The 20,391-nt window shown below is 42.6% G+C and overlaps 1 protein-coding gene across 14 annotated transcripts in view; it reads right to left on the bottom strand.

The window, feature by feature from the left end:
- The window catches only part of DENND1A (DENN domain containing 1A), a 509,324-nt gene extending 489,099 nt beyond the window's left edge, over nucleotides 1–20,225 (bottom strand). For 3 of the 14 annotated variants that reach the window (XM_038549410.1, XM_038549407.1, XM_038549409.1), the window contains exon 1: nucleotides 18,689–19,391. In XM_038549410.1, coding sequence (XP_038405338.1) covers nucleotides 18,689–18,825 — 137 coding nt within the window. In that variant the 5' untranslated portion in view covers nucleotides 18,826–19,391. Of the gene's footprint in view, nucleotides 1–18,688; nucleotides 19,393–20,077 lie in introns of those variants that run through there. The other 11 variants (XM_038549417.1, XM_038549416.1, XM_038549414.1 and 8 more) reach the window with 9 other exon arrangements.
- Nucleotides 20,226–20,391: the final 166 nt, after the last annotated feature.

The raw sequence follows: 20,391 nt of genomic DNA, 5'->3' as shown, positions 1-20,391 counted from the left end.
CAGGATCTGACTTCATGAAGTTTGTAGACCACGGGAAAAACAAGAATAGTAACAGTGAACTGACCTGATCAGATTTGCCCTTTGGAAGACTCATACTGGAAACTGTCAAGATGGGAGTGGAGAGAAGCAAGAGTGGTAAAGAGCCCAGTTAGAAGGAATTACAGCCATTATGGTGAGTGTATTGTGGCCTGGACCAAAAGGACAGCAGTGGGGGAGGTAAGTACATGAATCAATAAGACCCGATGTTTGGATTTAGGAGGTGAGAGGTCTCCAACATCTGATGACTGTTTCCTCCCTCCTGCCCTCCTTCACCTACTAAGGATTCATGAAATGTCTTTGGTTCTCACTATTCACTATTTTATAACTGACTCCCAATCTCTATCTTTATCTCTCACCTCTCCAATGACCTACAGGTCCAAAATTTCAACTGTCGCTGGAGAGCTCCCAAATAGATACTAAACTCACACTCAATAGAACCCAAATCAAACCAATGAAAAAAATCCAACCCAAAACATCTCAATTTCCCTTTTTTTAATGCTAGTTCTCTGTCACCCAGGCTATAAACCCTAGAGTCATCATCTATCTGGTTGTGAACTCTTTCTAATCTTCTGATACTATACTTTTCACAATTCTCAGTGATAGCTGGACTCTTAAAAAGAAACTGTAAAGCAAACCAAAAGTTAATATCCAAATATCAATCCTCATTACCTCTCCGATTATAACAGGTTAATTGGTCTACCCACCTTCAGCCACTGTGCCCTTCAATCCTGGTTACACTCCTGGATCATACACACCTTTCTTTTAAGATTTTATTTATTTATTCATGAGAGACAATGGGGTGGGGGGGGCAGAGAAAGAAACAGGCTCCACACAGGGAGCCTGACGTGGGACTTGATCCCAGGTCTCCAGGATCAGGCCCTAGGCTGAAGGCGGCACTGAGCCACTCAGGCTGCCCCATACACACACTTTTAATAGGTACGGGGAGCTACTTAACCACTTGAATTAACTTTTTAAAATGAGTTATATTGGTTACAATAATTATAAAAAGTACAGTGAGAACAGAGATAAGAACAACTCTAATGGAGTCTACTTGGAATTTTAGTTTCTTCTATAGGTCATTAATTCAGAATAGGAGAGCATCAGGCAGTGAGGGAATAAAATTCTACCTCAGTAGCACAAAGGCCTGCTACTCACTGGGAATTCAACTAGAATGGTGAGTATGAACCAGTTCTTTAGTTACAGGATCTGAGAAGGGGATGTGACAGTCACCTAGGGCACAAAGAACAGTGCCCATGGTAACCCATTCACCCTGCTTATGGTAAACAGCAAATCCAGACAGAGCACACCTTGCTCAAGGGAGTACAGTAAATAAAAGATCTTTTAAAAATACTACAAATGAGGGAAAGGGAACATCATCTCTTGGAAGAATATATCTCTGAAAATGATTAAGAAATATGTTTCAGGAAACTTGTTCTTAAATAGAACAGAAAAAACATGACTTTTACAAAACAAGAACAGAAACAAAAGGATAAAAAGACAACAAATAAGAGCCTTAAAAAAAAAAAGGATGGAAGATAAAAGAGTAACTCCAAGGAGGATAAAAATGCATGGCGTTAGGCACATTACCTAAGGTATTTTTGCCAAAATGTTTAAACATCAACTTAAGCATGAGGAAACAATGAGACAAATTCTAAATGTGGGACATTCTATAAAACAACTGGTCTGCATGCTTTAAAAAGTGAATGCCAGAACCAAAAGGTGGAGGGCAGAAGAACTGTTCTAGATAAAAGGGAACAAGAGACAGGGCAACTAAATGCAACATATGATCCCTAATTGGACCCAGGCTCAAAAACAAACAGCTGCAAAGGACATTATTGGAACAATTGGGAAAGTTTAAAAATGAATAGTTTATTAGATAATATTGTATGAATGTGAAATTCATTGGTGATAAAAGTATCCTCATTATATAGAGGGAATATAGTTGTTCTTAGGAGATATGCACTAAAACACTAAAAGATAAAACATCATGATGGCCTTGACACGGGATTATTCAGCCAAAACAAGTAAAATAAATATGTGTATATAATGTGGGGGCAGGGAGGAATACCTATCCCCTCATATTATAGGGAAACACAAATAAGCATTTCCCTGCTCCCATTGCTTATATTTCCTAAATTGAATGCTCATCCAAAAAGCTGCAATCACTGATAACTTTTTATACTAAAAACCACACCACTTCTATAATATTTAAAAATATAATCCTCTTTCCTTTTTATGAGGCCAGCATGACCTTGATACCAAATCTGACAAGAACATTACAAGAAAGGAAAATTACAGCCAAAATCTCTTATGAATATAGATGTGACCACAAAATAAATATCAGGAAATTGAATCCAGAAATATGTATAAAAAGGATAATATATCATGACCAATGGGATTATGCCAGGGATGCAGTTAGTTTAACATTTGAAAATAAATGCCACTTACATTAACACACGGGAAAAATCATTTGATCATCTCAACAGATGTAGAAAAAGCATTTGAGGGACGCCTGGATGGCTCAGTGGTTGGGTGTCTGCTTTTGGCTCAAGGCGTGATCCCAGAGTTCCAGGATCGAGTCCTACATCGAGCTCCCTGCATGGAGCCTGCTTCTCTCTCTGCCTGTTTCTGCGTGCCCCCCCTCTCTCTCATGAATAAATAAAATCTTAAAAAAAAAAAAAAAGGCATTTGATAAAATTCAACCTCCATTCATAACTAAAGCTGGCAACCCATAAATACCAATTGATGCAGACCAAAAAAATCTCCAACAAAAGTCAGCCAAAGGGCCAGAAGAGGGACAGCCTAACAAGTTGGGAAACTTTTAGGGAAAAAAACATCAAATGCCACCCAAAAACCACAGAAAAACCTGTGTGGTCTCACCTCCACTCAAGCTGGCAAAGGACAAGCAGGAAGGAAAACCAAATTTCTACCTTGACTAGAATGTCATGAAGATTCCCATCTACCCACCACTGCCAAGAAAATCAAGTAAAGGGCTGGGACTTCCATCATCCCCAGCAGGAATGAGGACCCCCTTGATGTGGTTTCAGTGGAGAACGTGGAGAGAGCCTGGACTTCCACTCTCCTGTGGCTATAACTGAGGCCATGGTGAGAGCAGCAAAAAGGCACCACTCTAGAGGCACCTCGATGGCTCAGTCAGACAGGCAGCCGATTTGATTTCTGCTCAAGGTCATGATCTCAGGGTCCTGGATCAAGCCTTGCATCAGGCTTTGTGTTCAGCAAGGAGTCTGCTTGAGGATTCTCTCTCTCCCTCTGCCCCTTCCCCCAACTTGCACTCTTTAAAATAAGTATATAAATCTTAAAAAAAAAAAATTTTAAAAAGGCACTACTCTACCTGAGTAGTACCCACTGAGGGGTATCAGTGGAGGCCTCTTAAGAGAATCAGAACTCCCACCCACTACCTAGTAAAAGGGAATTTCCCACCCTGGGTATTAATGAAGCCTGAACAAGGAACCTACATATATATCCCAATTGGCAATAAGAAGGCAAAATACTCCCTTCCCCTTCTGAAGTAGTGTCAGAGGAAGCCAGCCGAAAGAAGACAGTAGGACGAGACTGGGCACATATAGGGTGGTATGATAAGAAGGAAGCCAAGGAGAAAGATCTCACCAGAAGCTAATCCTGCAGGCACCATAATCTTGGACTTCCAGCCTCCAGAGCAGTGAGAAAATAAATGTCTCACATAAGAAAGAAAAAGACAGTAGGAAACTTTCTTAAAAGTTCTCAGGGCACTCAGCCATTAGAAATGACAATACCCACCATTTGCTTTGACATGGAGGGACCTGGAGGGTATTATGCTGAGTGAAATAGGTCAATCAGAAAAGGACAAACAAACAAACAAAAAGGACAAACATTATATTGTCTCATTCATTTGGGGAATATAAAAATTAGTGAAAGGGAATAAAGGGAAAGGAGAGAAAATGAGTGAAAATATCAGTGAGGGTGACAAAACATGAAACACCTAACTCTGGGAAATGAACAAGGTGTAGTGGAAGGGGAGGTGGGCAAGGGGTTGGGGTGACCGGGTGATGGGCACCAAGGGGGGCACTTGGCGGGATAAGCACTGGTGTTATGCTATATGCTGGCAAATTGAACTCCCATAAAAAAAATTTAAAAAAAAAAAAAAAAAAAAAAAAAAGGTCTCAGGGCAGGCAATCCCTGGGTGGCTCAGCGGTTAAGCACCTGCCTTCAGCCCAGGGCATGATCCTAAAGTCCCGGGATCGAGTCCAACATCAGGCTCCCTGCATAGAGCCTGCTTCTCCCTCTGCCTCTCTCTCCCTCTCTCTTTCTCTCTCTCTCTCTCTCTCATGAATAAAATCTTTAAAAAAAAAAAAAAGTTCTCAGGGCAATTTTTTTTATTTTTAGCCTAAAACTTTAGCACCATACAAACTATCAATCAGATGTGAGAAAGTAGACATTTTTCCGACACGCAAAAATTCAAATGCACCCTTTCTACAAATCCGTTACTGTGGTTGTCTCCTTTAAGAATGTGAATATGGGGGCACCGGGGTGGCACAGTCAGTTGAGTGTCTGCCTTCAGCTCAGGTCATGATCCAGGGGTCCTAGGATGGAGCCCCACATCAGATTCCCTGCTGAGTGGGAAGCGTGCTTCTCCCTCTCCCTCTGCTTGCTGCTCCCCCTGCTTGTGATGACAAATAAATAAAATCTTTAAAAAAAAAAAAAAAAAAAAGGACTTGAATATGTATTCCAGCAAATAAATTAAAACAAAATAACACAGGGGCCAGGAAATAATGAAATAGGAGCATGATGAAGGGACATTCCAGGATTACAACAATATAGCTAACTTTGCACAGATCACAACAGGAAGGTAGGAAGAAACCTTCAAGAAGAAGAAAAAAAAAAGCCTTAGTAAAACTGCAAGTATGATTTCAAGTTTGGAAAAAATTAAGGTTATGATAAAGCAAACAATGCAAGAGGGGGAAAGGATTAGGAATACAGGGAGAAGGGGAAAAAGAGACTACTATTTTAAAAAATCAAAATCCAGATATGGCTCTTTCTTTTCCAACCTTTTTTTGTTTTTTTAAGATTTTACTTATTTATTCATGAGAGACAGAGAGAGAGAGAGGCAGAGACATAGGCAGAGAGAGAAGCAGGCTCCACATAGGGAGCCCAATGCAAGACTCGATCCCAGGACCCCAGGATCACAACCTGAGCCGAAGGCAGACACTCAACCGCTGAGCCACCCCGGCGTCCCTCTTTCCCAGTCTTAAGCACTTTCTGGACTGTAGGCAGCGATGTAGACACAGTCAAGTCCAAGAACCACATCACATGTAATCAGTTCCAAAATGCATAGAATGGCATCAGTAAACTTTAATCATAAAGATATGTTTTAAGGAGGTGGAATCTAAGTTCCTAAGAACCTTAAACTTTGTCAAGAAACACAAGAAGGATCTAAAGAAGATGCAGACCAATAAAATAAAACTAAGACGATTGAGGCCTTTGTTAAATTCAAGATCCTGAAAGGCATCAGTCCCAAGTTTGAGAGATATGCTTATTATAACACTGCCAGGGTGCCAAGCTCTGCTGGCCTGAGGCTACCAACAAGGTCAAAGTCAAAGCCAAGACTCATGCTCCCCAAAGTGCCCCAGCCCCCACAAAGGCTGAGAAGTAGAGGCTTCTGTCTGCCAACATGAGGATGGAAGTACTCATGTGACACCCTGGGCTGCTCTCTATACAAGTCCCCCTGTGCTTTTTGTGCAGATAAATGCAAAACTAATCTATATATTAACATATAGAGCATAACTTTTAATTCTGGATAGATTATAAGAAAAAAAGTTTATATGACCCTGATGTAAAGAACATTCTCCTCCAAATGGGATGGCAATGCACTAAAAAAGGAAGAAAAGGTTATCTCTGCACCCTATCTGGCCTACTCTAAATAGTAAATACTCATAATAACACTTTTATTTAAAAATTCATAATAACATTTAATTTTTAGACTTAACCTAAGGAAAAATAAAAGATTTGGTTCTGGCCATGGACCAGAACTAAAATAACCATATAAAAGCAAAAGTACAGCTTAGAGTAACTAAAAACAACAACCTTCCTTTTAGACAGTGGGGGATTATGAGACACTGTTGAAAGTTAATGGAATTTTTAAAAAGGTTAAATAATGATGTCAAAATAAAACCATTATAAGAATGTGAAATAATACAAATATATAAAACACTAGAAGAGGAAAAGAGAATTACTATAAAGGCACTCATCATCTTTCACTTCAGGGAGTCAACCTGCCTAAGGTTAAACTACGAGAGAGAGGGAACCCTGGGTGGCGCAGCGGTTTAGCACCTGCCTTTGGCCCAGGACGCGATCCTGGAGACCCGGGATCGAATCCCACATCGGGCTCCCGGTGCATGGAGCCTGCTTCTCCCTCTGCCTATGTCTCTCTGCCTCTCTCTCTCTCTGTGTGTGACTATCATAAATAAATAAAAAATTAAAAAAAAATAAATAAATAAACTACAAGAGAAATTTACATTGGGGTTATGGCTTAACCACCAGAAGAACTAGAAGTAAAACTGTTAATATAGGTTCTTATGGGATAGCGTATAGAATCAATGCTCTTCATCCTGAGCCCTTAACAAACTCTTTTACCATGTGCATTTATAACTTTGATTAAAATAGTTTTTAAAGAATGACAAACACATTCCATTGGTAAAGCTATAAAGCAACAGGCACCCTGATTTGTGGGAATATGAACTGGCCCAATCCCTGTGGAGGAGAATCGGACATTATTTAAGAAAATTACACATAAATTTACTCTCCGACTCAGCAATCCCACTTCTCAAAATCTAACCCAATGGTATAATGTAAAAATACAGAAAGGCACATAAATTATTCATTACAGCACCATTTATAATAACACTAGAAACAATCTAAGTAGCCATCAGTATAAGATTGAATAATCCATAATCCATCCATCCATTGGATTACTATGCTGTCCCTGTAGAGAAATGAGGATGATCCTTAGTCACTGCTAGAAGGGACCTCTTTACAAGGTATAAAACGAGAAAAGGGGGGATCCCTGGGTGGCGCAGCGGTTTGGCGCCTGCCTTTGGCCCAGGGCGCGATCCTGGAGACTCGGGATCGAATCCCACATCGGGCTCCCGGTGCATGGAGCCTGCTTCTCCCTCTGCCTGTGTCTCTGCCTCTCTCTCTTTCTCTCTCTGTGACTATCATAAATAAATTTAAAAATAAATAAATAAATAAATAAATAAATAAATAAATAAATAAATAAATAAATAAATAAAAAAAACGAGAAAAGGGAAGGAGAGAAAAGTGCATTCAGAATGGTACCATTTACCTGAGGGGCTTGTGGGAGAAAACGTGAATATACATATGTATTTACCTTTTTATTTTCCTCATGACAAATGCATTTTAAAAAATTACCTATGAAAGAGGGTAGGAACAGAGTGATGAGGGAGAGATGGAAAGTGAATTTCTCAGAACATACCGAATACTATATACCTCTTTTGTAGACTATAAATTTGGCTTTGAAACTATATAATTATTTTATGTGATTACAAAACAAAATTATTTTTGAAATGCAATCCCCAAAGATTAAAAGGAAAAAAAAAAAAACTATGTATTGAGTTGGTGACACAACCACAGGAAAAAAAACAAACTACTAATGGTTTGGGTTTTTTTTTTTTTTTTTTTTTTTCATTTATTGATGAGAGACACAGAGAGAGAGAGGCAGAGACATAGGCAAAGGGAGAAGCAGGCGCCATGCAAGGAGCCCAACGTGGGACTCGATCCCGGGTCTCCAGAATCACGCCCTGGGCTGAAGGCGGCGCTAAACCGCTGAGCCATCCGGCTGCCCTAAGTTACTGTTTTAAAAGCTTCAATATGGGCAGCCCAGGTGGCTTGGCGGTTTAGCACCGCCTTCAGCCCAGGGCGTGATCCTGGGGACCCAGGATCAAGTCCCACATGGGGTTCCCTGCATGGAGCCTGCTTCTCCCTCTGCCTGTGTCTCTGCCTCTCTCTCTACCCTGTCTGTGTTTCTCATGAATAAACAAATAAAATCTTTTAATTAATTAATTAAACAGTAACTTAACTATACTTTCCTACTGGGATAGAATCTAAAGACAAAAAAGAATTGTCAAATTTAAAAAAGCAACACAAAACCAATAAACCTATTATTGGTATTGCTGCTGAGTTACGTGGGTATTGCGGGATAATGCAAAAGTACTTATATTGGCGTCGCTGGAAATCACTTTTGATATGAGCGATAGGAAATTCAGATACAAGAGTGATGAGGTTAAATAAAAGTGCTATAGTCTTAAATTGGAAATATCAATATGAACAGTTTACCTTTAACATACACATATTTACTTCCTAGTGCTGACCCCTGGAAAAGCCTAAAATAATAGCAGACTTAGTAGCAAAAAAATAAAATAAAGAGTCCCAAAACCCAAACCATAATCTCTAATACCATATCCCACAAAAAGGAAGCAAGACTCCTTACAGAAACAGAGGAATGAAAAAAAAAGAAAAGAAAAGAAGGGGAAAGAAAGAAGAAGAAAGAAAGAAAGAAAGAAAGAAAGAAAGAAAGAAAGAAAGAAAGAAAGAAAGAAAGAAAGAAAGAAAGAAAGAAAGAGAGAGAAAGGAAAGAGAAAGAGAAAGAGAAAGGGAAAGGGAAAGGGAAAGAAGAAAAGAAACAGGAATACAAGTCTGGAGCAGTAAAAATAGAAGATAAGCCCAGAACATCTTGTCCTACCAAAAGGTAAGGGAGCTATTAAAAACTACTGGGATCCTGTCAAAAGGATTCGAGACACTAACTTGAAGAAGCTGTCACTAGATAAAGATGGGACAAATTAAACATCAATGAAGAGAACTATAGTAGATTCATACACAGAAACAGGTTTAAATCTGTTTTTAAAGTGATAGGAGCAGTTTTTTGTTTTTGTTTTTGTTTTTTTTTCGAGCGATGCAAGCCTTTATTGTTGCAGTAACACTGACACAGATGCCCCACGCTGCGTCAGGGCTCCACTCACCCCACGGTCCTCATCACTGTAGAACTTTGGAAGCTGGAGGGAGGCAAGTGGGACTTTTGAGTGTTTGGGTCACCTGGAACCAAGGATTCAACAGGGTCAGGATGCCTGAATCCTCTGTCCTGAAGGGGGCTGGGAACACTTGGGGCCAGGGTTCAAGATTTGGCAATGCCCTGACCTGGTTTCAAAGCTGGGGTAGGGTCAAGAGCCTTAGTCCCAGATCCCAGCTTTAGGGATGAGCATGGTAGATGGGCAGGTCCCAGACTGGGGGTTGGAGTATCTCTGGGTCCAGAGTTTGAGGCTGGCCACGGATGCTCTGGTCTCTAAGCCCCAAGTTCAGGGCTGGGGAACAGTGGTCCCCTAGGTAAGGGGGGCTGGGTAGGAGAGATATCCCAATTTCAGACGTGGGTGGGGGAGCCGTCTCACATATCCTCTGCTCTTTGAACTGGACGGGTCCCTCAATTTTAAGGGCTGGGAAAGGGCTCTGGGTCCAGTACTGGCCAGGGTGGGGTGGCATTCTCCAGGTCTTGGGTACAGAGCCCAGACTCCTAGGATCCTTGGTGAGGCAGCCCGGGTGGCTCAGCGGTTTAGCGCCGCCTTCAGCCCAGGACGTGATCCCGGATTCCGGGATAGAGTTCCACACCGGGTTCCCTGCGTGGAGCCTGCTTCTCCCTCTGCCTGGGTCTCTGCCTCTCTCGGGGTGTGTGTGTGTGTGTGTCTCATGAATAAATAAATCTTTTAAAAATATAAAAATAAAAAAATAAAGTGACACTTGGGGGGGGTCACTTTTTGAAAACACTAGAAACTGGGGATCCCTGGGTGGCTCAGCGGTTTGGCGCCTGCCTTTGGCCCAGGGTGTGATCCTGGAGACCCGGGATCGAGTCCCACATCGGGCTCCCGGCATGGAGCCTGCTTCTCCCTCTGCCTGTGTCTCTGCCTCTCTCTCTCTCTCTCTCTCTCCATGTCTATCATAAATGAAAGAAAGAAAGAAAGAAAGAAAGAAAGAAAGAAAGAAAGAAAGAAAGAAAGAAAGAAAGAAAGAAAGAAAGAAAGAAAGAAAGAAAGAAAGAAAGAAAGAAAGAAAGAAAGAAAGAAAGAAAGGAAAGAAAGCACTAGAAACTATTTGAAACTATTTGAAAAATGAAGAGAATTAAATATTTAACCTACCTTTCCTAGATGAACTGTACCTCAAGGTAACCAAATAGTAGATATGGGGAAGTTTATCTATATAGAAGTATTATAGCTAATATGAAGAATTGATAGGTGCAAAATATCACCATTTTACAGTCCCTAATAAATTAATGGACCAAAAAGATAATCAGACATAATGTGCCTTCTGATGAACGTACCTATCATCACATTTTAAGCATTCTTGCTAAGAAAATGAACTTGAGCCTGATCAAATAACTAAATCTAATTACCAATTTGTAGGAAATAAAGGGGACAGGACATATAAAACAGGATGCAATGTAAAGTACATGGGACAAATGACACACTTCTTCAATAAACTGGAAGGAGGAAAAAGACAAGATTTCCTTCTCCTAAAAAAGGAAATTTTTAGGTGTGATGTCATTGTTACTTTTTTTTGTTTGTTTTTTTTTGGTTTTTGTTTTTTTGTTTTTTTTTTAAAGAAGGTCTTTTAGAGACACATATGGAAATATTTAAGAATGAGAGAGGACAGGAACACCTGAGTGATGCAGTTGCTTCAGCGTCTGACTCCTGAATATGGCTCAGGTCATGATCTCAGGGTAGTGAGATCTAGTCCCACATAGGGTTCTGTGCTGGGAGTGGAGTCTGCTTAAGATTCTCCCTCCAGGCAGCCCCGATGGTTCAGCGGTTTAGCACTGCTTCAGCCCAGGGTGTGATCCTGGGGGCCCGGGATCGAGTCTCACATCAGGCTCCCTACATGCAGCCTGCTTCTCCCTCTGCCTGTGTCTCTACCTCTCTCTGTGTGTGTCTCATGAATAAATAAATAAAATCTTTAAAAAAAAAAAAAAAAGATTCTCCCTCTCTCAAAAAAAAAAAAAAAATGTGATAAGACAGTTGGTATTCACTTCAAAATAATCCAGGATTGGAGGGCAGGAGGAGTTTTAGCCAGTTACCTATAAATAGAACTAAACAACCCATACATTAATTAAAATTAAGTGTTTTAACAGTGATGGCCATTTGAGGGTTCATTGTACTATTCTACTTTTGTAGATGTGTAAAATTTCCCTAAAAAAAAAACAAACAAAAAAAAAGTTTTAAGAACAGTAATTTTAAGTACTCAAGAAAAAGAAATTAGAAGTTACATTAAAAGGACTAGAAATGGGGGCACATGGGTGGCTCAGGTGGTTGAGTGCCAGACTCTGGTTTCGGCTCAGTTCATGCCCTCAGGGTTGTGGATACAGCCCTGTGTTGGACTCTGTGCTCACTGCAGAGTCTGCTTCAGATTCTCTCTCTCTCTCTCTCTCTCTCTCTCTCTCTCTCTCTCTCAAATAAATACCTAAAATCTTAAAAAAAAAAAAAAAAAGACAAGTGAACAGTACTACCAGCTAAGCAAAGATAAATATAAATGGTGTAAATCTTATGTAAAATTGAATAAAATTCTCAACTATTACTTGAGAGGAGAAGCATAAAATGTTAAATACTACTGTTCTAATTATTTGTATACTCCTCCTATCTAAGTGGACTTTTTCTTTTCTCCTAGCCAGCAAGAGGAATAGTGTTTTGCATACACAAGGATCACAGTCCTTCAAATATATAACACATCACCCTAACATACTCACAGAGAGGAAGCAAATACTTTCTCTATGGCTAAAAATAAATAAATAAACAAATTAATTAATTAATTAAAATAAAATAAAATAAAATAAAATAAAATTTAAACCTATAAAAAGGAACACTGGTTTGACATTAACTCCAGGGGTTCAGACAAGTGTGCCCATCCTCTTTCAAGCGATATTAGTGTAAGCGGCCATTTACTCAACAATCCTTTCTCTGCTGAAGGTAAGATACAAGATTGCTTCTAATCCTCATAACAACCCTACAGGTGATTTTATTCGCTTCCTTTCACAAAAAAAAAAAAAAAAAAAAAAAAATTTAAATATACTGAGGCACAGAAACTTGGGACTTAGATGGGCACACGTGTCTCCAAGGCTCACATCCCCCAGCTCCTCTCATACCCTTGAACACAAGAACTGTCCACGTGGGAGTCAAAGAGCATCTTCCTCTACATTGGTTTCCTTCTTCCTATTTATTCATACAGGCTAAGCAAGATCAATGAAACATCCTTGAAACCTTTCCTGTGGCTCAAGTGAGTTCAAAAGTTTATTTTTTCTAAGCCTAACATGGACGGATTTCCCTTCAGCAACTTGGCTCAGCCCACTGCAAGTCTTACGCATCGAATGAAGTACACACACTATGGAGCCCTAAAAGAGTTCCTCCCTTCACACTGCAGACTACAATGCCTTCTCTCAATTATAACTTTCCACTTCTCCTCAGAAAAGTAAACACATTACATAACTGGCCCTCACCTTCCACTCATTTATAATGTAACTTTGCTAACCTTGGCAAGTTATCTTTGATTCTTCTCTTGCCCCTTACATGTAATTTGTCACCAAGTCCTGTCAATTCTACCTAAGATCTTCTCAAATCTGTCCTTTTTCTTTCACCAACCAGAACCTCACTTCAGGCCTTGATCTTATACAGCACAAACTATAACAGTTCCATAAACCAGTGGTGTCCAATTTTTTTTCCATGTACTCCTTCCTATCAAAAAATGTGAGCGTTCACCTGATACACATATCTATAAGTTATAGGAATGTCCAACTATACTTATATATACATTTGAAAACACAAAAACAGAAATTTTGAAGGTTGTTATAAAAACAAATGTAAGGGCAGTCCCGGTAGCCCAGCGGTTTAGCGCCGCTTCAGCCCAGGGTGTGATCCTAGAGACCTGGGATCAAGTCCCATGTCAGGCTCCCTGCGTGGAGCCTGCTTCTCCCTCTGCCAGTGTCTCTGCCTCTCTCTCTCTGTGTCGGTCATGAATAAATAAATAAAGTAAAATCTTTAAAAAAAAATTAAGTTCTAACATTTTTTTCACATCCCAATGGATCATCTTGTACAGGCCAGAGATATCACAGCTCTACAATGCTGCTGCCAGGGCAATCTTCCTCAAAACCCAAATCTGATTGTATTATATTCCCAGCTCAGTCTCTCACTGGAATTATGTCCCAGTAGCATAAGCTTACTTTTCAACCTCATCTCCTCTAGCTTTTATTCACACGTCCTGTTCTTCTGCTATACCTGTCTTTCACACAGCTCCCTCTGCCTACAGTCTTTTATCTTTGACAACCACTGATTTACACATTAAGAGGTTCTCCAAGAAAAAAATATATTCTGAATACTGTAACCAATTTACAGATATAACTTATCTCTTTTCTATAGGAAGTCAAATACTGTGAACATACCTTTTGTTACTTCTTTTATTTGGCTCCTTTTCAAGTCCTAAATACTTGGAAAGAATGGGTATGGATTCCAATAAAAGTCCAAGAGACCAACTTTGTTTTTGTTTTCTTTGGTTTATTTTTCTTTCTTGTTTATCTTTCCATTTCCCAACAAAATCCTTTTAAGCAAAAAGGATATTGTAAATCCAGAGATTAGTTCCCTCTAGGGCCAGGAAAAAGGCTAAACCTTTGCAAGCCACAATGAGAATCCCAGCTAGGAGCTTATACACAGATGTAACAGCCTGAGACATTTTTCTACAGCAACACTCCAGGTTGTACCTTCCCTGTTTCAACCTTCCTAGCTACTGTCCAAAGCCCTCCAAGTTGATTGAAATGATTATGATTAGAATAATAGAGTTGCACAAATACATTATCCAAGAAAGTCATGAAAATTCAAGTGATTTTGTGCACTAATAATGGGGAGCTCAGTCTCCAGCAAGACTTTCATTCTACCACCCCAAGTCTTTGTACTATCTTCCAGGGGGGACAGGCAAGGGAGCACTGTGTTGGGGGGGGGGGGGAGAAGAGGCAATAGCGGGAAGAGCCCTGGAGGGAGGACTCTGGTCTCATTCCACAGTAGAGACACATGTCAGCTGTGCTACACAACAGGCTTCACCAAAGAACTAAGTCTGTGGTGCATTTTGGTAATAGGATCCTATGATGAGCAGTCCAAAAACAAGACTGAAGCAGAGCTATCCTAAGGTGCCAAAGCTGCTTCTCTGTACCAGAAAACAATGAGAAGGGGTTATCTCACTCCCAAGTCCTAAAACTTCCACTGTTCTCCCTCTAGGAATGTCCCCTCCCTTAACTAAGTCTCACCTTTCTTTCAGTTCAAGTTTCAGCCTCTTCTGAGAACCTATCTCTGTCTACTCCGATCTTTTGTTTTCTACACGAATTCACTTGGGCCAAATCAAAACCGCAATGAGATACCATTTTACAGAAAGTGGTGCAATTGCTTTGGAAAACAGTTTAACGGTTTCTTAAACAGAGTTACCATATGATCCAGCAATTCCACTCCTAGGTATATACCCAAGAGAAATGAAAACATATGTCCACACAAAATGTTCACAGCAACATTATTCATAACAGCGAAAAAGTGGAAACAACCCAAAAACCTAACAACTGATGAATAGATGAATAAAGTGTGGTTTTTCTATACAATGAAATATTATTCAGCAATTAAAAAGTAATGAAATATTTATATGCTATAACATGAATAAACTTTGAGACTATAATGTTAAGGGAAAGACAAAGGATTATACATTGTATGATTCATTTATATGAAATGCCCAAAATAAGTCTATGACAACTGTAAGTAGATTAGTGACTGCTGAGAGCGGAGAGTGTTTGGGAGGAGTGGAAGTGAATGCTAATGGGCACAAAGTTACTTTCTGGGGCGATGAAATGTTTTTAAATTGGATAGTAATGATTGATCACATTTTTGTGAGTATGCTTAAAACCATTTAACTCTATATTTAAAAAAAATAAATGTTATAGTGTGTTAATTACATCTTAAGTTGTTTTCTGACTGCCATGGCCTACAAGGCCCTAGTCAGGCCCCAGTGTATATCTCTGGACTTACCTCAAGGCTCTGTCCCATCAGTCATTACCCAAACCCCTGGCCTTCTATCAATTCCTGAAATGCGTTTAGGGTTTTCTTGCCTTGAGGCCTTTGTGTATGCTCAACTCTGCCTGAAATGAAAAGTTTTGCCCAGTCCTCTTATAGGACTAATGATTTCTCATGCTTGAAGTCTCAGCTCAAATGTCAGTTCTACAGTAAACTTTTCCTCAGTGCTCTAACACCGGACAGCTACCCCTGCATTCTCCCTCAGCATCTCATTTCCTTTCTAGCACATCCACATAGCTTTAAGGAAACTGATGTTTTTTTTAACCTGTTAGGTCCACCAAACCCTAAGCTCCATGAGAGTAGGCATGAATATGTATTATTCAGCATCAAAATTCTCAATGTCTAACACAATTCCTGGCATGGGCCTAAAAATGTTATTTAACATTTTTTTTCCCCTAATATGCCACATCTTCACACTTATGCTGTTCCCTCTAATGAGACTACTGCCACCATCATCACCATTCCTCTCTGGTACCACTCTTGCCCTTTTCACACCCTTACTCATCTCTCCTGTCTCAGCTAAAACACCTTCTTGATGAAGCCTGCCTTCCTTCCTTGAACCGTCCTTGGAAAACGGTCTCTCCACTTCTTTACCTATTCAGGACTAGCTGCATCTCCACCGTAGCATTGATCAGACTGTATCAAACTGGGGGTGGTTTTTTTTTGGTAGGGAAGGGGGCCTGGAGAGAGTTGGTTTCACATTTCTGTCTCACTACTACGTTGGAAAACCTTAAAGTGAAGAAAAACCTTCTCATTTTTATGTCCTTAGCACTTAGCCCACTACCAAGCACGTGAACTAGTACAACTAATCATGACAATACCAATAAAAACTAACATTTTCTGAGTGCTCAATATGTGCTTCACACTCTTAGAGAGTGGATAAACAGATATGCTTTTTGGTCACCAACCTCAAAGAGGTCACAGTCTGACAGGGACAGAAGACAGGTATGCTGGCTAATGTAGAATACATACCACCACCAGGCCAAATGAGCTGCCCCGTCGTGTCCCTATGCCTTCAAATCTTAAAGAGTATGCCTTTCTCTGCATCCATAAATGTCAGGTTTCCTCAAACTCACTTAGAATACTTCCTTCGATTACTTACAATCCACTTCCTGCCCTTGGTGCCTGGAAACAATTTCTAGGATGTCACCACAAGCAATATTAAACTGCCACACAGTTTCCTTCTGTATGTCTGCATTATCAGTTAAACTGCTTCATATTAACCACATTCTAGTCCACTGGGATCACTCAAACACTAAATAAGATTTAAACATACCTGTTGAAGATTGCCAGTTAGCGCTGCTCCTTTTACCCCTCTAGATTAAGGTCTGCTAGGGTTTAAAGTTCAGGAGCTTTCCAGGGTGCTACCTGCACAACAGTGACCTTCTCTTTCCCTGCCCAAGTAGACAGACGCTTGGTTTGAAGCTAGACCATGTTATTTAAATGAACAGGAACTAAACACTTTTTAGAAAAAGTAATTTTCTACATAGACTAGGACAATTAACTTAAAAACATAAAAAAACTCTTGGTCCTCAAGAGTTCAGATAACAAGTTGTTCTTTTAATGCTATGTACACTCAACTCAGAACCTTAGTCAGGACCTTAATTCAGATCCTACCATACTTCTTAAACCATTCCATAAACTCTTTCTGAACAACTCTGTGTATCGGGTACCAGGTCTGACACAGGGAACTCAAGGACGAATAAGCCAGTCCTGCTCTCAAGAGGTTTATGTCCGTCTTAACATGGAAGACAGTCAAGGAATTGCATTTAGTTACTCAGACAGTGATAAACACAAGGGGCGACAGAAACATGGGAGGGGCACATGTCCTAGGCTGAAGAGAGGATGCACAGATGAGGGGTACCTGGCCTAGGCTGAAGAGAAGATGCACAAACGAGGGGCACCTGGCCTAGGCTAGGGGGTGCTTGCGCAGATGAGGGCCGCTGACCTAGGCTGCAGAGGCAGCTGGGGGTGCAGAACCGGCATCAGGGCAGGCTTCCTGGGGGTAGCATCTAATCATAGCAAATAAAGTCCCATTCTCTCATATGAAAAATGTGGTTAGTAGTACCTACATCATTGGACAGTTGTGGGGATTTGATGAAATGGTTCACATAATGCAGTACCATCATGCCTGACACAGGGATTGTGCTCAACCAGTCTTAGCTTGAAGTCTGATCAAGCACTAAAAGGTGATCAACACCTGTGCCTAGCAACGCACCTGCTTTACTAATCATACGACAGACACCAGCTGCACAATTACACACAGTATTGTTTTAATCAACTTTTATTTTTTAATAATGAGAGAATGTTAAGCCCTGCTCTTCATATTAACAGTCCAATGCCATGATCAAAATTTTTTTCATTTCTTGAAACATACCATTCTCTGACATTTCTTGCATTAAAAAAAATATGGGTTTTCTTAGTTTTTTTGATAGAAAAGGTAAAAGAGAATTAACAATTACTGAATTTTTAAATAAAAGCCCTGCAATCATATTGATATAGCATTTATTGGTCATTATGACTCTGCAGCATATAGTCTTCCCCATTATAGCCTCAGGGAAACTGAGAGTGAAAGTAGTTTGTGAGAAGTTCCACAGTCAATAGACAAAAGAGCTGGAATTTGCACCAGATCTGATTCCACATCATCAGCCTGACTAGGCCACATAGTATCAGAGATAAGAGGAAACACCGGCTGCCAGAGTGCTCTCCTGTTGAGGGGCCCCAGAGTGCTCTCTGCTCCACCCCCATGCCAACACACAGACACACACAAGACTGTCCCTACACAACAGAGCCTGCGCACTTAGATTCCAACTCAGGCAGCTCGACACCTTGAGCCAATTCCGTTCTTTCCTGTCAGCGTAGAACAGTTAGTGACCAAAGCTCGGTTTCCTCCAGAGACGAGGGCAGCATCCATGTAGATGGTCCCTAGCCACCTGTCCAATCCCCATTCCTAGCTGCAGACGGAAGTTGCTTAGTCAAGAGTCACCAAAAATCACAATTATTTTTCATAACTTCTCTTCATACTCTTTCGGTCTCACCACAAGTAAAGCGATGTCCCAAGCCTAAGCTTTTACCCTAGAGCAGTCTAGTTTCAAGATCAAAAAGGCTATTCTTTACACTAATCTCACACCTTTGTAAGTTCCCTCGCCCAAGTGCTCAGATGTAACAGTAATGGGTTCCACAAAACACACCTGAAAAATCTATGCTAACCTGCAACTTTCAAGAACAAGACAGAGACCTGAGGTCAAGTTATCTGACCTTCCACTGGTTGGATTTTCAGGCTGGTCCTGACACTGACGGTCTCACATCAGGCAGGTGTCTAAACTTCTCCGTAACAAAGGTAAGCATCCTCACAAGCGTACTCTGTGACTACAAGGTGGCTTCTGGAAAGTGTCTCTAAGTGCTATTGAAACTCAAGTTACGACTCCTTCTCGGAAGTAGGAGTCAAACCTGGAGTACCTCCTTAACCCCAATGCTTTTACAAAGACGGCGCGTCTTTTTACCTCCCGAATCCCTTCTTCACTGTGGCTTGCAGCACGCTTCTAACTTCCTCCAGTTGCTCCCACAAAATCAAGACTGAACAGCGTGCTCGTCCAACTCTTCCGTTTTCCTTACCGTGAGCACACTTCTCTAGCTTCATTCAGCAGGTGTCTCAAGGCTGCTGCAGCACAGACATTTAGTGAACGGGAAGCCTAAGCCAAGCCATTCCAGGCCACATCCTACAAGGATGGGCAAGGGTCATGCTGCACGGACACCGACAGAACATGAGGGACGTCTGGATGATTATTAGAGTTCGTCCTCAAGGCCCTTTCAAACTTCCCCAGCGTTATTCTTCTCCAAGTGCTGAAACAGACACATTCCACAGACTTTCTTGTAAGCAGCAGGTTCAAAGTGTCCTAGGGAAGCCGTCTAGGGAAAGGCCTACGCTGTACAATTTGGTCTCTAAGTGCCCTTAAACAACTCTACTGCTCACAGAGAAAAGTGAACATTTGTTAGTGATTAGAGATAAGGCATCTCATGTTCGGGGGCTGAGGCTGAGGGAGGGAGAGGCCGCGAAAAGGACCTGGCTGGGGAGGGGAGATAGACTCCGAAGCAACACACCCAGACCGGAATGCGTCAAAGTTGCACTTTCCAGAGTCAACTCCTGGGTCCAGAGCGAAGGCAACAATGTTTCCGTGGCTTCCGACTTTGGCGTGTCAACAACCCCCCTCCCCCCCCCCCCCCCCCCCCCAGAAAACCAATCGTCCACCAAGGACCCCCGGGTGAATGAATGAGGGAATGGGCCAGGCTGGATCACAAAGCCTTTCCAGCCACCACCACCAAGGCCAGGTGCTCAGTTACGACACGGAGGAGGCATCTTCCTTCGTAGCCTCTGGCCCTTGCTGAGTGCAGACTTTCACAGATAAGGGGGGGGGGGGGAGGAGGGAAGGGAAAATGGCCTTCGTCCTCCAGCCACGCAGACCTTGGATCCGTGAGTGGCCCAGGACCGCAGGCCGCAAGCAGACCTCCCGGGAGCTGCCCGACTCCCAGGGGGCCCCGAACACACCCGTTTGGGGCGCTGCTTCCGGGGACGCCTCCACCCCCCCCCCCCCCCCCCCCCGCCCACAGTCCAGAGGCTCCGCTGCCGAGGGAATGCCCGCGGCTCCCACTCTCCGGGCAGGAGGGGCCACCGGCCACCCGAGCCCTGCCCCGGCGCGCACCCGCCCCCGCGCCTCCCCGGGTCGTCATGGCAACCGTCCCCCTCCCCGCGCGACGCCGGCACGCGGGGAGCCCCTCGGGCCCCGGAACAAGTCCCCCGCGCCGCCCGCGCCGCCCGCGGCCTGCAGCCCGCGCCCGGCCTCCCCGCCCCGCGCCCGGCCCGGCCCGGCCCGGCTCCGCCCGGCCGCACTCACTTGATCCTGGAGCCCATGGTCCCCGGGCCTCCTCATGGGCCCGCGGGCCCCGCTCGGCGCTGCGCTGCCCGCCCGCCCGCAGCCGACCGGCCTCCCTCCGGCGCTCTCCCCGCCCCTTCCTCCCTTCCCTCAGGCTGGGCCCGCCCGCTCGAAGCTCGCTCCCTCGCCGCCGCGGCCGCCTCCCGGGCTACTGCGCTCGCTCCAGCCCGGCGAACGCCATGGTCGCCGGCGCGCGTACCCGGCGCGCCCCGCCCCGCCCACAGCCGCCGCCTCCCGCCCGCGCCGCCGTCGTCGCCGCCGCCGCCGCCGACGCC

This window comes from Canis lupus, chromosome 9 (genome assembly GCF_011100685.1).
Source record: "Canis lupus familiaris isolate Mischka breed German Shepherd chromosome 9, alternate assembly UU_Cfam_GSD_1.0, whole genome shotgun sequence".
Lineage (NCBI taxonomy): Eukaryota > Metazoa > Chordata > Mammalia > Carnivora > Canidae > Canis > Canis lupus.
The sequence above is the reverse complement of the archived record's forward strand: the minus strand, read 5'-3'. Positions and strand labels throughout refer to the sequence as shown.